This window comes from Mirounga angustirostris, unplaced genomic scaffold (assembly GCF_029215605.1).
Source record: "Mirounga angustirostris isolate CCGP_5_RB_7025 unplaced genomic scaffold, mMirAng1.0.hap1 SCAF_1, whole genome shotgun sequence".
Lineage (NCBI taxonomy): Eukaryota > Metazoa > Chordata > Mammalia > Carnivora > Phocidae > Mirounga > Mirounga angustirostris.
Genome location: NW_026991709.1, coordinates 121,701,039 through 121,715,667, shown reverse-complemented (window position 1 = coordinate 121,715,667; position 14,629 = coordinate 121,701,039). Strand labels below are relative to the sequence as shown.

Here is a 14,629-nt window from a genome sequence, read left to right as displayed (position 1 = left end):
AGGCTGATAGTCTCGTGTTACCAGAAATGTCATTGCCAATGTGGATCAAAAACTGTTCCCAGCCTGCAGGCAGAAGTTGGAGGAAGTGGACTGCTCCTTTCCAAGGATTTCTGTGGATTAATGCAGGGCCCAGGGCCCCTGGGACAGACTGTGTTCTTCCTGCCTGTGTGTCCGTTAGTTCACGGGTGCCCTCGTGTGTTCCATCCTTCTTTCTTGCATTGACACACACAGCCCCACACAAGGTGCTGGGGATGTGTGACCGGTGCGATGAGCCTCCTGCCCTCAGCTCAGGGCATGGATGGGGAGACAGCTGTGTAGACAGACCACACACTGGGGCACCACGTGTGTCCCGAAGAGCTTTGTGCTCAAGACCACAAAGCAGTGAGTCAGGAAGCTGGGTCCAGCCCTGAGAGGGCCCTTGAGAGAGATGGGGGCAGTAGGGCCCTGAAACCTCACTGCCTCAGCCTCTTCTGATGATGGGTCTGGGGAGCCCAAGGTGCATCGGTGAACTATGACCCACGTCCAGGAGGAGGAGGGGGGCGAAGCCCTTGGCCCAGAAAGAACATGTCTGCCACTGCTGCTCCTTTCCTACCCCTCCCTGGCACCCTCCCCACTCCTCCCTGGAGCCCTCCCCCTTCACCTCCCCCCCCCCACCCCCCACACCCTCTGCCCCTTGCTTCCCAGACCTGGGCCATGAGTCACTCTGCTGCAGAGATCAGCCAAAGGCGGCCTTTTCTGATTGCTAGAATAAGTTAAATCCGCAGGAAACAGTCTAACTTTGTTTTCTGTGATTTCTTTTCCTTAAGCCTCTGGCACCTGCTACTCCTTGATTATAGCACAGTGTCGACTCTGATAGCTTCTGTTTTAGCGCAGAACCAGAAGTTTCATAATACTAAGTTTAGTGACTATTTCATGGTGCTCTGCAAAACAGCACCAAATCTTGGGGTCCCACTGCCTGGGCACGTGTGAGAACCACTGCTGTAGTTATGCAATGTTTGATGGACACATGGACGGATGGGGGGGGCGATGGCTGGGCAGGCAGGCCTGTGGGTGCTGCATCGTAAGGGCCACGGGCCCCCACCCCTGGGTCGGGTTGTCCCGGGCAGCCCTGGGTCTTGGGTGGGGGAAACAGACCTGACCCCCAAGAGCCTCCTCTTGTTGCCACAGATCATCTGTCAGACCTGGCCCTACCTGAGCATGATCATGGAAAACAAGTTCCGGGAGAAACTCGAGCCCAAGATCCGGGAGAAGAGCGTCTACCTGAGGACCTTCACCTTCACCAAGCTCTACTTTGGACAAAAGGTGGGTGATGTCTCAGGAGGGGCAGCCTGTCTACCATGCAGTCTTTTCTCTGTCCCAGACCCTGCCTCAGGTCACTCGCCTGACTGAAAATATCCCAAGGGAGGCTCCCTGCGGACGCGGCCCCCACCTGCACTTTTCAGCCTCTCAGCCTCAGTGTAGACCCTGCACCCCCGCGTCCCAGCACCAACATGTCTGCAGGGTCAAAGGAGGCCTGGCTCTGAGAGAACAAAAAGGAAAGGTGGGAAATGAGTCCACTTTTCCTGAGCCAAATTTTGAAAACGTGCCATGCAGTAGAAGCCAGCCAGATACGAAAATGTACAAGTCGTGCTTGCTAAGGCATCAGTGAGGAAGAGCACACCTCTGTGGGGGGGGACAGTGCCTCAAAGCAGGGGACAGTTCTCTACCAGTCGATCGGTTCTGTCAGGGTTACAAGCCTCACACTACTTCTCTGAAGCTAATAGGTGACTCAGGCTAGAAGAGGTTTGCGTTTGACATACCCAACATCATGTCCCTATTCTTGACGGCTTCCTACTCTACCCTCTTGCCCCACTTCTGCTGTCCCAAAGTGCCCCATTGATATGAGTCTTATTTTTGTCATTTGGCTCCGTCAGTAGAGCATGTGACTCTTGATCTAGGGATTGTGAGTTTGAGCCCCACGTTGGGCGTAGGGTTTACTTAAAAAGAACTGCATCCCATGGGCAGAGGACTGCCTGAGGTCCATCCCTTGGTAAACCAGACACATTGGCATCTGGTCTGCTGAGGGACAGGCAGGTGTCAGAGCGCAGGCCAGCCTGCCCCGCTAGCCGCCTGAGTGGGGAGAGCAGCCTGCCAGGCCCATGGAGATTCTGGTCTGTGCCTCTCAGACTCAGCCAGGACTCGTTTGTCCCCGCATCTGTGAGTTCCTATGTTCATTCCCTGCTTCATTCCTGTCGACTCACGGAGCATGGCTGTGTGCAGAGGCACCGTAGACAGAAATGGGTGTGACTGTGCCCCTGCCTTTGGGAAGGTCCCTGTCCTGTTACGGAGACACACAAACCGGTGGGCCACCACACGGCCGTGTACTCCGCGGAGCAGGAATGCGCGAACTCAGGAGTGGAGGGGTGTCGGGGGCTGTGGTCGTCCGGGAAGACTGCCGGGAGTGGGTGACGGCTGAGCCGGCATTCGGAGGACTCGGCAGACTGCTGTGTTTAGAGCAGAGCCCGATGCCTGTGGGATGTGGTGCTGTTGGGAAGCCATCCCTCGCCACAGCAGAAGCAGGCCCAGTGGCGACTCCAGGCTGCGGGAGGTCCCTTACAGCGCCCCACTCGCCTCCCAGGCTTCTGCTGGCTTTTCTGGGTCTTTACCATCAAGGCCCTGGAGGCCAGGGTGGAGCCAGGTGCCATGCAGCCTGAAGTGCCTATGATTTGGAGGACCCTCTTAAAAAGAAGGACATAAAATTTGGGGCGCCTGGGTGGCTCAGTTGGTTAAGCGACTGCCTTCGGCTCAGGTCATGATCCTGGAGTCCCTGGATCGAGTCCCGCATCGGGCTCCCTGCTCGGCAGGGAGTCTGCTTTGCCCTCTGACCCTATCCCCTCTCATGTATTCTCTCTGTCTCAAATAAATAAATAAAATCTTAAAAAAAAAAAAGAAGGACATAAAATTTAAAATGTAAAATCAGGACAAAAATGAATATTAAGTAAATATGAGAAAGAATAGGAAAATAAACCACAGCAAATTAAACACTTTAAAAAGCTGACATATCTTGGCGCCTGGGTGGCTCAGTCGTTAAGCATCTGCCTTCGGCTCAGGTCATGATCCCAGGGTCCTGGGATCGAGCCCCACATCAGGTTCCCTGCTCGGTGGGAAGCCTGCTTCTCCCTCTCCCACTCCCCCTGCTTAAGCAGTGTTCCCTCTCTCGCTGTGTCTCTCTCTGTCAAATAAATAAATAAAATCTTTAAAAAAAAAAAAAAGCTGACATATCACACACATCACAAACTTTGGAAAAACCACATGATGATTTTAATTAACTGCTCAAGATGTCCCTATATACCTTTTTTTTTTTTTAAGATTTTATTTATTTGACAGAGATATCACAAGTAGGCAGAGCGGCAGGCAGAGGGAGAGAATAAGCAGGCTCCTCACTGAGCAGAGAGCCCTACGCGGGGCTTGATCCCAGGACCCCTGGATCATGACCTGAGCCAAAGGCAGACGCTTAACCAACTGAGCCACCCAGGCTCCCCCCCATAATACCTTTTGCCCTGCATTTTTGGCTCTATACTCTTTGATAAGCTTTTTATGTGACAGTGCATTTGTCAACGTCACTTTCTGTTTTTTTAAGACTTTATTTACTTGAGGGCGCCTGGGTGGCTCAGTCATTAAGCGTCTGCCTTCGGCTCAGGTCATGATCCCAGGGTCCTGGGATCGAGTCCCACATCGGGCTCCCTGCTCAGCAAGAAGCCTGCTTCTCCCTCTCCCATTCCCCCTGCTTGTGTTACTGCTCTCGCTCTCTCTCTGTCAAATAAATAAATAAAATCTTAAAAAAAAAAAAAAAAAGACTTTATTTACTTGAGAGAGAGCACAGAGGCAGAGGGAGAAGCAGATTCCCCACTGAGCAGGGAGCCCCATGTGGGACTAGATCCCAGGACCCTGGGATCATGACCTGAGCCGAAGGCAAACGCTTAACTTAGCCATCCTGTTGCCCTGTAAATGTCACTTTCTAAAGAGAGAATAGAAAGATAATGGAATCTCCTCTAGTATGGCTGATTAATTTTTTTTCTCCAACATTTCATTGTGAAAAATCTCAAACATACAGAAAATGTGAGAGTATTAGGCAGTGGACCCTCTGGATTGTATAACTGCTAACCTTTTGTTATATTTGCTTTAGCACATATCCACACATCTGCTTTTCCTCCTCACTTTTTTTAATGCATTTTAAACTAGATTGCAGACATTCGTAAACTTCACCCCTAATTACTTCATCATGCATATAACTCAAATTCAAATGATACTTTTTTTATTCTTAATAATCAGAGCCCACTCCAATGCCCACTAGCCTCCTGACAGAAGGCAAAAAAAGGAGTGGGGTGGGGGAGATTACTTAGGAGCTCAGCCCTTGGCCCCAGAGGCTGGGGGACCATGGCCCTGGTGTGGGACACTTTAATTTCTAGGGTCAGATCCCTGCCTTCTTCTCTTGCCCTTGGGGGCCAACTCCTACTCATATGCCAGAACTATTTAAATGCCGCCTCCTCCAAAAGCATTCACTACCCTCGGTCTACCCAAGGAAGGCACTCCTGAAGTCCCCTGATCCCCATGTGACAGCAGGGGCTGCACCTCATCATACCGTACCCCACCATTGTCTCCTCTGCTGGGCTTCCAACCCATGAGGGCAGGCTGAGCCTGTCGTGCTCCTTACCTTCTCCCCAGTCTAATGCCTGGCATAGAGCAGGTGCTCTGTAAATATCTGCGGTAGGAGAGAGAGAGAAGGAAGGATGCATATCCTAGGGAGGGGAGGTATCATAGGTCCAAGGACAGACGGGCCACAGTGTGAATTTCTCTGTTTGTGCCCCATCCCAGGAATGTAGTGGTCACGTTGTTATGGACAAAGCCAGTGCTGGGCAGGGGGCCAGCAGCCATCCCTTGCTGCGAGATCCCCGCTGACCTAGCCCTCTGGCCTCTCTTCCAGTGCCCCCGGGTCAACGGGGTCAAGGCGCACACTAACCAGCGCAACCGAAGACGGGTGGTCCTGGACCTGCAGATATGGTGAGCCCTCTTGCCTGTGCGGGCCAGGTGCAGGGGAGAGGGGAACGCCGTGTGAGAACAGCCAGTTTGAAGATGGAGTAGTGTAGTTACATTCTAATTTGGGGTCGGAAAGCACCTCACAGCACAACCCCCGCCCCCCCCGCCCCCCCCCCCCGCCCTGGGCTGGAGCACAAGGTCCCTGCTTGGGACGGGAAGAGTATCAGGAGAATGGATAGTCCCAGGGAAGCCGCTTCTGTTTGACCCCTCAGCCCAGGCCTCGCTTCTCCCATAAGACTAGGCACCAGGCAGGCTCTGGGTCCCAAGGCCCAGGCCGCAGAGCTTTCTTGGGCTAGTCACCTGGAGGCTCAGACCAGCTGCCTTAAAGAGGATGCAGAAAGAGGGAGCAAGTACGACAAGAAGATGTGGGGACTTGTGGTAAGGCCCAGGGAGCTCTGAGCACAGGTTGTGAGAGATCTGTGGGAGAACTGGACTCTGGAGCCTAAGGAAAACAAGGATGCAAAGACACATGAGTGACTAGTTCGGTGGGTTGGGCAAAGGTACTTCTTTTGAAAGATATTTGTAGCAGGCTTGAGTCTGAGAGAAGGGACATTCAGTCCAGGAAGTCTTCCTGGAGGTGGTGACATTTTAATTGTGCTTTAAAGGACCAAGGATTAGGGGTGCGTGGGTGGCTCAGTCGGTTGAGCATCCGGCTCTGTTTCGGCTCAGGTTATGATCTCACAGGTGTTGGGGTCCAGCTCTGCGCTCAGTGGGGACTCTGCTTGAAGATTCTCTCCCTCTGCCCTTCCCCGTGCTCGTGCTCTCTCTCTCAAATAAATCAATCTTAAAAAAAAAAAAGCAAAGGACCAAGGATCAACTGTGAAAGTTCCAGAACGTTGCAGTGTCTCATTTCCTGTCCTTAGCCCAGAGGCTGGCACTGAGAGCATATTGGGTAGATCGGAGCCCACTCTGGGAACACCCATCCCCATTTGGGGGACGTGTTGGGATGATGATGGCTCTTGGGCACTCCTGGCTCCAAGGCTGTGCCACCAGATCCGCCAGGGTCGCCTGGCACCCACTTAGCTTCTCAGCCAGCTCAGGCAGCCCCTGGGGTCCCTAGGTTGCCCCCCTTCCGGAGGGTACCCAGCGTTTCTGTGACGTCCAGCCCCTCCACCTGTCCTGCAGCTATTTGAAGGCTGCCCCCTCTCTCCCCTTCGTCTTCTCCTTCAGTCCTTTGATGGGGTCTTAGGATCTTTACCCTCAAAGGCACCCATTCGGGGCTCCCTGTGCCCATCGCTTGGTAAGAGCCGCCAGCTAGACTCAGGTTCCTGTGTCCCTGGGAAAGAGACCTAAGCAGAGACAGGGTTGGCACAGAGCAGCGGCAGAGGGATGGGTGGTATGTTCATCAAGAGCCCCTCCTTGACATCTGTGGGGTGTCGTGGGGCAAAGTGGTGCCCAGAGTCACTGGCCTTGTGGGCAGAGGATGTGCATGGGCACCTGGGTACAGGGACCTGGGGGCTGCCTCCCAGGGCTGGGCCTAGGTCAGTGTTGCTGCAGAGCTGAGAGAGGCTGACGCTTTGGGGAGGCCAAAGCCAGGTGATGCAGGGCTCAGGCGTGGTGGCTGGCTGCCTGAGCCTGGGCTGTGTGGCCCTGGGCAAGTTTCCTGGTCTCTCTGAGCGGTGGACCTGCCCTTCCTCCCGGCCTTCCTTCTCCCTCCCCACTTTCAGCTACATTGGGGACTGTGAGATCAGTGTGGAGCTGCAGAAGATCCAGGCTGGTGTGAGTGGGATTCAGGTGCGTGAAACCTGGCGGCATTGCCCCCCCACCCTTCCTGCCTGGGTGGGGAGGCTGGGCAGGGGGAAGCCGGTTCTCACCGGAGCGGGCTGCAGAAAAGGTGAGGACATCACACACAGGCTGATAATGATCAAGGGGCTCCAGGCCTGATGTCACAGGCCCAGAAAGGAGTGACTGGGCTTTACCAACCTTCTGCTTGGCCCCGGGGCCCCACACCTGCCTCTGTTTGTTGAAGTCCCCCCAGGGAGACATGAGCTGCCCAGGGAAGGGCGAGGTTCTGCTTATGGAGTAATGCAGAAGCCGTGCTTAGGAAGGGGATGGATCAAGGAGGGAGAGAGAGCCGTGGCAGAGGAGGAGTGCCGGCGCTGGGGCCCTGCTGGCTGGGCTGGCCGGAGATGGGGGCGAGGCTGCAGGCCCCTCAGGCCCAGCGCACCAGTGGACAGCAGTGGTGGCTAGCCCATGGCCCCTGGTAGCCAGCAGAGGGGTGGCAGCCCTGTGCAGGTTTCTGTCCCCCGCGTGTGGTTCCTGTTGCCACAGCAGGTGGCCCTGACATTTGGGGGCGGCATGGGCACAAGCGAGACAGCAGTGGCCTCGGCCGAGCGCAGCGCGGCAGGTGCGGGGAGGAGGGAGGCTGAGGTGCAGTTTGCGCCCTCCGTTCCCATCCAGTTGCAGGGCACACTGCGGGTCATCCTGGAGCCCCTCCTGGTGGACAAGCCCTTTGTGGGAGCCGTGACCGTGTTCTTCCTCCAAAAGCCGGTAGGTCCCGAGGAGGGACGTGGGCCCTGTTTCCCTGTGAGTAGCACTCGCCTGCTGGGCCCCAGGTGCTAGTGTGAGTCCGAGAACGGAGCTGCCGAAACCAGCCTAGACCCGGGCACTCCACACTCCTCGTGTCCCGCCGTCTGAGGCAGCCCGAGGTGCTCGACTCTGCGCTCCCCGAGAGCAGGAAGCAGCTCGCAAGAGCGGCTTGCCCGGGTCACACAGAGGGTCCAGGAGTGTGTGAGGCGGACAGGAGTGTGTCTCTCAGACCTCTCGGTCCAGGCCGGCCTGTGGCCCTGTGCACTGCTCAGGTCCTGGCAGGGAGGCAGCAGGCCTGGCAGCCCCGGACGTCCCAAGCCGAGGCCTGCGTAGGGCTGAGAGGTGCCCTCACCTGCCTGGCACCCCTGTGGAGGTGCCCCCCGCAGCCGGCTGCGTTCTCCATGCTGGTGGGTGCCAGGGGCTTGGCAGAGGGACCTCAGCCTTGGGCTTCTGGCTGCTTCCAGTCTAACAGCCTCCCTCTGCCCCCGCAGCATCTGCAGATCAACTGGACAGGCCTGACCAACCTGTTGGATGCACCAGGAATCAAGTGAGTGCGCCGTGGGAGCTGCCGGACGGACCCCGGAGTGGGGCCCTCTGTGCTGGGCAGCCCGTGACTGGCGCGGCACGGTGGCTGTGCCCTCCTGCCCGGGGCCCCGCGGGAGGAGTGGCGCTTGCACCAAGCTGTCCCTGCTCCGGCGGGAAGAGGGGTGGTGTGTCTGGAGAGGGAGCGGAAGGCTAACAGTGTTGCTTGGCCTCTGTGGGCAGGCGCTGCACCCAGAACACACACCCCCCCCCAAATGCCTGGGCACACACTGGCCAGATGAGCTGTCCTGGGCGGGGGAGGCGGTGGGGGCTACTGAGAGCGCAGGCTCTGGAACCACACCCGGCCAGACCAGGGTCCTGGCTCGGTCGCTCAGCGTTGTGTGATTTCAGACAATTTACTTTACTCCTCTGGGCTCTCCCTCCGTGAAAGGGGAGCCTGCTCCTTCTGTGTTGTGGTCCTGGGAGAACACTTAGGTGTGGACACACACGATGGCCTCCCTTCAGCTGCACCTCATCCCCTCCCCGACCCAAGTGTGTGGTGAGACGCCCACAAGCCCCCCCACCCCAGCCATGGTCGCAGGGGGCCGCTCTCCCAGCAGAGGCCAGTGAAGAGGAGCTGGTCCGGGAGAGTCCACATTCCCGGGACTGGCTGTGGGGGCTGCTGCCCCCCGAGAGGAGCAGAGGAGGGCTCTGACCCCATGTGGACACATGTCCCCACGAGGGCAAGCTGGGGCTTACCGAGCCCAGGCACCTCCCCAGCCTGCAGGAAGGACCACCAGCCCCTCACCAGGGGTGTTCCCACTGATCCTGGCCCCCTGGAGTCAGAGAATCCAGTTGTACAGTGTGCCGTCTGGCAGATGTTTACTGAGTACTGCTGCCTGCTAGCCCTGCTCTCGGCACTATCCCTGCCCCTCTCCTGGGGAGATGGGGTCCGGCAGTAGAGAATTTTGATGGGATGTCCGGGAGTAGAAGGGCCACGGGAAGAAACCCGTAGCTACACTTACTGTGCACCAGGCGCTGTTCTCTGCACTTTGTGTGTTTTAACTCTCTTTGTAACAACCCTAGGAGGAAGTATTAATATCCTCAGTCTAGAGATGAGGAAACAGGTCCAGAGAAGTTAGCAACTTACCCAAGGTCACACAGCTCATGGGTCACGGAGCCAAGATTGGCACACAGGCTCCAGGTCACCCCTCTTAGCTGCCCCACTGTGATGCCTCAGAGAACAAAGATGGGGAAGAGGGTGGCCGGGGGCTGTTGAAATGTATGCCCCACATCCCCCCAGGCCAGGCAGGCTGGAGTCAGGGCTGTTCTCTCCCCCGCAGGGCCCACCCCGCCCACCAAGCTCTGCTCCTGGCTCCCGTTCTGGGGCTGGCTGGGGGGGCAGGTGACCTGGGGAAGGTAGTGCCGCCCCTCTACAGCTGGCCGTGCCCACTGTCCCCAGTGAGGTGTCAGACAGCCTGCTGGAGGACCTCATTGCCGCCCACCTGGTGCTGCCCAACCGTGTGACTGTGCCTGTGAAGAGGGGGCTGGATGTGACCACGCTGCTCTTCCCTCTGCCCTGCGTGAGTACCCACACTGGCCATGGAGCACTGGGCCCGGGATTGAGGGACACATAGGCTGGCGGAGGGAAGGCATTCTCAGATGATGATTGTCTCCATCCGGTGGGAGCGTGGCATCCTCATTTTACTGGGTGAAGACTGAGGCTTGGGAAGGTTGACTGGCTTGCCCAAAGCCACCCATCTAAGGAGGGGCAGAGCCCAGATGGCAATCCTTCCTGGATCCTGGCCCCCCTCTGCCGCCTGGGTTGGGGACTTTGGGTAGTCACCCCTGCCCCGAGGAAACTCCAGGAGACTCCTGTCCTTCCTTCAGGGACATGAAGCTCCCCGGACTCCATCATTTGGGGGTGGAAAGGATCCCTGGGATAAATTGGGAAGAATATTCAGTCAGCCTGGGACATGGGGCTTTCTTGTGTGCTCAGCCCCACTGCCCCCTCTATCCTGGGCCCCGCTTGGGAGGCCTCTGAACACAGACACATGGCCTCCCTACAGAAGGTGCCCTTCGGGACGGGCAGTCAGGGCTCAGGAGGAGGGTACGTGCCCACTTCACCGTCAGCGCCAGGTATGAGGCATCGGCCTGCTCCAGCCGCACCCGGGTGAGGCCCAGGCTGGCCAGGGAGGCAGCGCACGCGTCCTCACAGCCTTCCCACAGTGACGCGTGGGCTTTATCCCACACTGTGTGTGGCAGTCTCAGAATAACAGCTCAATACCATCACCTGCATCACCATTACTGAAAACAGTCTGTCCTTGGGATATATCCCCAAGGCGTACTGGCAAGTGGCTCCGATTTAAACCCACTTGGAATAGTTCTGTGTGTTTGTGACGACTGGTCATGAATATTTAGATTGATTTGTTTCATTCCATTTTCTATTTTTAGGGCTTAATTTTGACCGTAACTTCCTTTTACCATCATGCAAAATATTTGCAAGCTTCCAAAATCCAATATAAAAAAACAAATTCTGTTTTAAGGAGTCTGGCTTCTGTCCCTTGTTCTCTCCACCTAACCTCCACCCTCCTCCTATAAGTAATGGTTTATTCTTCCACTGTTCCTTATTGATTTTCTAATATGAGCAGATGCACGTACAGTTGTGTGCGTATCTAATTATGGTCACATTCCCCTTCTTTGATGGATGGCAGTGAACTACAGTTTTCTCCACCTTGCTTTTATCATTCCCTACGTCCTGGGCGCCCCTCAGTGACAGCGTAGACAGAGCCCTTCCTCCTCCAGCCTCACCATGCCCTGTGGGGTGAGTGGCTGTGTGTTACTGAGCTAGTTCTGAGCGCCAGTGAGTTGTGTCGGTCTTCCACAGTTACCGACAGTGCTGTCGTGAACAGCCTCCTACATGTCTTTTTATATTTTTACCAGTATCCTCTTAGAGCTAGAAGTGGGATTGCTGGGTCAAAGGGTAAATGAATGTGTATCTACTGATGTTTTTTTTTTTCACTTTAATTCCAGTATGGTTAACATCCAGTGTTAGATTAGTTGCAGGTATACAGTGAAGTGATCCAGCAATTCAGCAATTCCTCAGCGCTTATCATGATAAGTGTACATGTATCTACTGGTATTTTAAAAAACAGTTCCAGGCAGGAGCCCTTACTGGCCCCATGAAGTGGGTTTCCTAATTCTTGTGCTCTGTTCTGCCTTAGAACAAAGCTTGAGGGGGAGGGGAGTCAGTGCGGGGCCTTTATGAGCACAGGGACCCACTGCCCACAGCAGGCAGTGCCCATAGGGGTGTGTACCCCCGGGTGTCAGAAAGAAATGACTAGAACTTGCTCTACATGCAGGTTAGAGAGGGTGGGGAGCACAGGAGAAAACCTCCTCGGATGGTGGTTGTTGGCACTGGAGGAAATGGCTGCAGTTGAACAAGCCAGTCCCATGGCAGGTTGGAGGCCAGCAAGGTTGGGAGGGCCTGCAAGGTGGGCAGGGTGTCGTGATGCAGCGGACAGAGCCCTGGGCCCTGACATCACTTGCTGTATGGCTTTGGCGGGGACACTGCCGTAGCTGGCTTCTGTCTCCCATCTAGACATGGAGAAAGTGGGGTGGGCCTGGGGTGATGTCTGATGGCTTCGGCCCCGACGCTACGGGCCTGGAGGGCTGCCACAGCCCAGGAAGCGGCTGTGAGCCCTGGGCTGGGGCATTTTCCAGGGAGTGCTCAGAGTCCACTTGCTGGAGGCGGAGCAGCTGGCTCAGAAGGACAGCTTCCTAGGGGTCCGAGGCAAGTCAGACCCCTACGCCAAGGTGAGCATTGGCCTACAGCATTTCCGGAGTAGGACCATCTACAAGAACCTGAACCCCACCTGGAATGAGGTATTTGAGGTGAGGGTCTCCTGGCTTCTTCTGATGCCCTCCAGGCTCCATGCTGGGTCATGCTGGGTCCAAACAAGGGAGGGCCTCACATACACATGGGGCAACACTGGGCCCAAGGCGTGGGCCTAGTTCCCACATCCACCAGGCTTCCAGAGCGGGGCTAATGTGGCCCTGCTGGAGGGACAGCTCACAGGTGCATTCCCACCTCCCTTCCCCACCAGTCAGCTTTGTTGGAATTTTTCAAACCAGAGTATAAGACAGAACCTCAGAGTCGGTTCTGCCCAAATCCTCTCAATCTCCCCTGCCAGAGCCTGATGCCAGGAGCTTAAAGTTCTCCCTTAAATTCACCCACAATCGCTACTACTTGAAGAGGAGTACCCACAGCCTGTTTAGCGCTCCAGAAGCTGCGAGCCCCGTGCAGAACACCCAGCAGCCACTGTCCCCTGAGCACCCACCCTAATCCTCCCCATCCTGCCAGAGGGCATCACTCCCTTCTTAGAGGTGGGGTTCTCCAAAGGCACCGGAAGGCAGGAACCTGCCCAGGGCTCTGAACTGGCAGGTGGCAGAGCTGGAATTTGGCTCCCCTTGGGTCATGCTCGAGCCCTGCTCCATCAGCCATTGTGGCCTGCAGACCAAGTCACCTGTGTCTCCTTCCAGTTTGTAGTGTATGAAGTCCCTGGGCAGGACCTGGAGGTGGACCTGTATGACGAGGATCCCGACAGGGACGACTTCCTGGGCAGGTGAGGAGGAGGGCTGAGCTGGGCCCCAAGGGCGTTGGGCTGGGCCTTGGGACACAGCAGCCCTGCTTCCACCACTCAGTGACCTGCACCCCTGGGCTTGGTTACTGTGACACGGTGACTGTGTTAGGCAACTGGCTCCGTTGTTCTACGTTCCTGCCGCTAACCTCCTTCCTAGAAGTCTCCTGAGTGCCCAGCCCTGAGCTGGACTTTGGGGATACCGAGGACCCCAAGGTTTGTGTACCGTGGCTCGGCTTCCTGCACTCCTGATGATGATGCACCCAGAATCCCCATTTGGAGCAGTCGTAGGGGCAAGCTGGCATGGGTGGGCAGGTCCCCAGTGCCAAGGAGCCCTGGCCACTTGCTCTGGGGCAGAACCCAAACTCAGGGCTGTGGGAGGACTGAAATGGCTATGCTGGGGCTGGCTATAGAAATTTCAAATTTACATGTCTTTTGGCCCATTAGCCCCACTTCCAGGAATCTCCTGTAAAGTAAAAGCATTATACCTGAAATGCTCCGCAATGAGCAGAACTGTGGTGGCGAAACATCAATAGTCCAGCCTCAGAGGATACTGGCTGAATATTTGAATAAATTTGCCATTGCCAAACTACAGAATATTCTGCAGCTTTTAAAAATGATGAGTAGTAGGATCTATGTGCATTGACATGGAGGACGCCAGTATGGGGGAGAAAGCAGCTGGAAGTGGCTTGTGCAGTCTGATTCATTTCTCCAGGGAGGACCCTCGAGTGTGTGTGTGAGCACAGAGAAGGGCATGGAAGCTACACAGCAGGCTGTTCGCACTGCTCATCTCAGGGGGTTGGGATGAGGAGGCAGAAAAGAGTTTTACCCAAATTTTCACACTGCTGTATTGTTAGCTTGTTTCCATGAACATGTAATTGTAAAAGCAGAAACAAAGCAAAGTGGGAGGGGCATGATCTGACAGCCTAAGAAACAGCTCACAACCAGATGTTATTTTTCTTTTTATCTTAATGGAAAAAGCTGCAGTTTTTGTATTGTTGCAAGTTAGAAGTGTGGCTTGTAGTTCGTGTTGTGACTGATTTCGAGTGTGTTCTGAGCTCAAGCACATTTCTAATGGCTACACAGTCTCCCCGCCGGCTGTCGGGAGCTCCCGTTTGGGCCTGGGCCGGGTAAGTGGAGGCACGCTGTGAACATGCCAACACATACATGCCCACTACACTTACCCTCGGAGGGCATCTGGGGTTGTTACAATGACTGTGGGAGGTGGTGCCACTGGCATTTAGAGGGCACAGGACAGGGAAGCTAAATTCCTGCAATGCATGGGCAGTTTTGCACAATGAAGAATCATGCCATTCAAAACACCAGTAGCACCATCACGGAGAAATCCAGAGCCAGTGTGTCCAGTGTCTGCTCATTCTCCTCTGGGGATCGGAGCCACCTGCCTGCCCAGGCAGCAGCCCTGATAGTCAGACAGTCCTTCATTTGTTTGAGCTGCGAGTGGTCTACCATGGCTTCCTTGGGCTGAATAAGCTCCCCTGCCTTGAGGGCCACACTCCCATCTGCGGCTTCTTGCCTCCTTGGAGCGGAGCTGACTCCCTCTGTATTCCAGCCTACAGATCTGCCTCGCGGATGTCATGACGAACAGAGTGGTGGATGAGGTAGAGTTGGTGCCTGTCACCCCCTCCCTGTGGACATCCTTGTTGCCAGCTGTCCGTAGGACAGAAGCACTTCTATGACCACCTCTCCTGGTCCCTCAAGCCCAGAGCCCACCCGATCTGGGCTGGGTCACCTTTTCCCTAAAGCCTCTACGAAGGCTCCCCACCCCCCAGGTGCCAGAACGGAACTACTTGAAGAGGGTCAGCAGCACCTCACTGGCCCTTTGCCTGAGCTCTCCTCTCCCT

The 14,629-nt window shown here is 55.8% G+C and overlaps 1 protein-coding gene across 4 annotated transcripts in view; it reads left to right on the top strand.

The window, feature by feature from the left end:
- The window catches only part of ESYT3 (extended synaptotagmin 3), a 50,815-nt gene that overhangs the window by 20,050 nt on the left and 16,136 nt on the right, over positions 1 to 14,629 (top strand). For 3 of the 4 annotated variants that reach the window (XR_010410362.1, XM_064587330.1, XM_045903687.3), the window contains exons 3-11: positions 1,168 to 1,302; positions 4,964 to 5,040; positions 6,744 to 6,810; positions 7,477 to 7,566; positions 8,097 to 8,152; positions 9,590 to 9,710; positions 11,851 to 12,021; positions 12,670 to 12,752; positions 14,338 to 14,386. Coding sequence is in view for 3 of the 4 variants with exons in the window: in XM_064587330.1 (XP_064443400.1) it covers positions 1,168 to 1,302; positions 4,964 to 5,040; positions 6,744 to 6,810; positions 7,477 to 7,566; positions 8,097 to 8,152; positions 9,590 to 9,710; positions 11,851 to 12,021; positions 12,670 to 12,752; positions 14,338 to 14,386 (849 nt within the window). In the remaining variant the exon portion in view is untranslated. The remainder of the gene's footprint in view (positions 1 to 1,167; positions 1,303 to 4,963; positions 5,041 to 6,743; positions 6,811 to 7,476; positions 7,567 to 8,096; positions 8,153 to 9,589; positions 9,711 to 11,850; positions 12,022 to 12,669; positions 12,753 to 14,337; positions 14,387 to 14,629) is intronic. The other variant, XM_064587319.1, reaches the window with a different exon arrangement.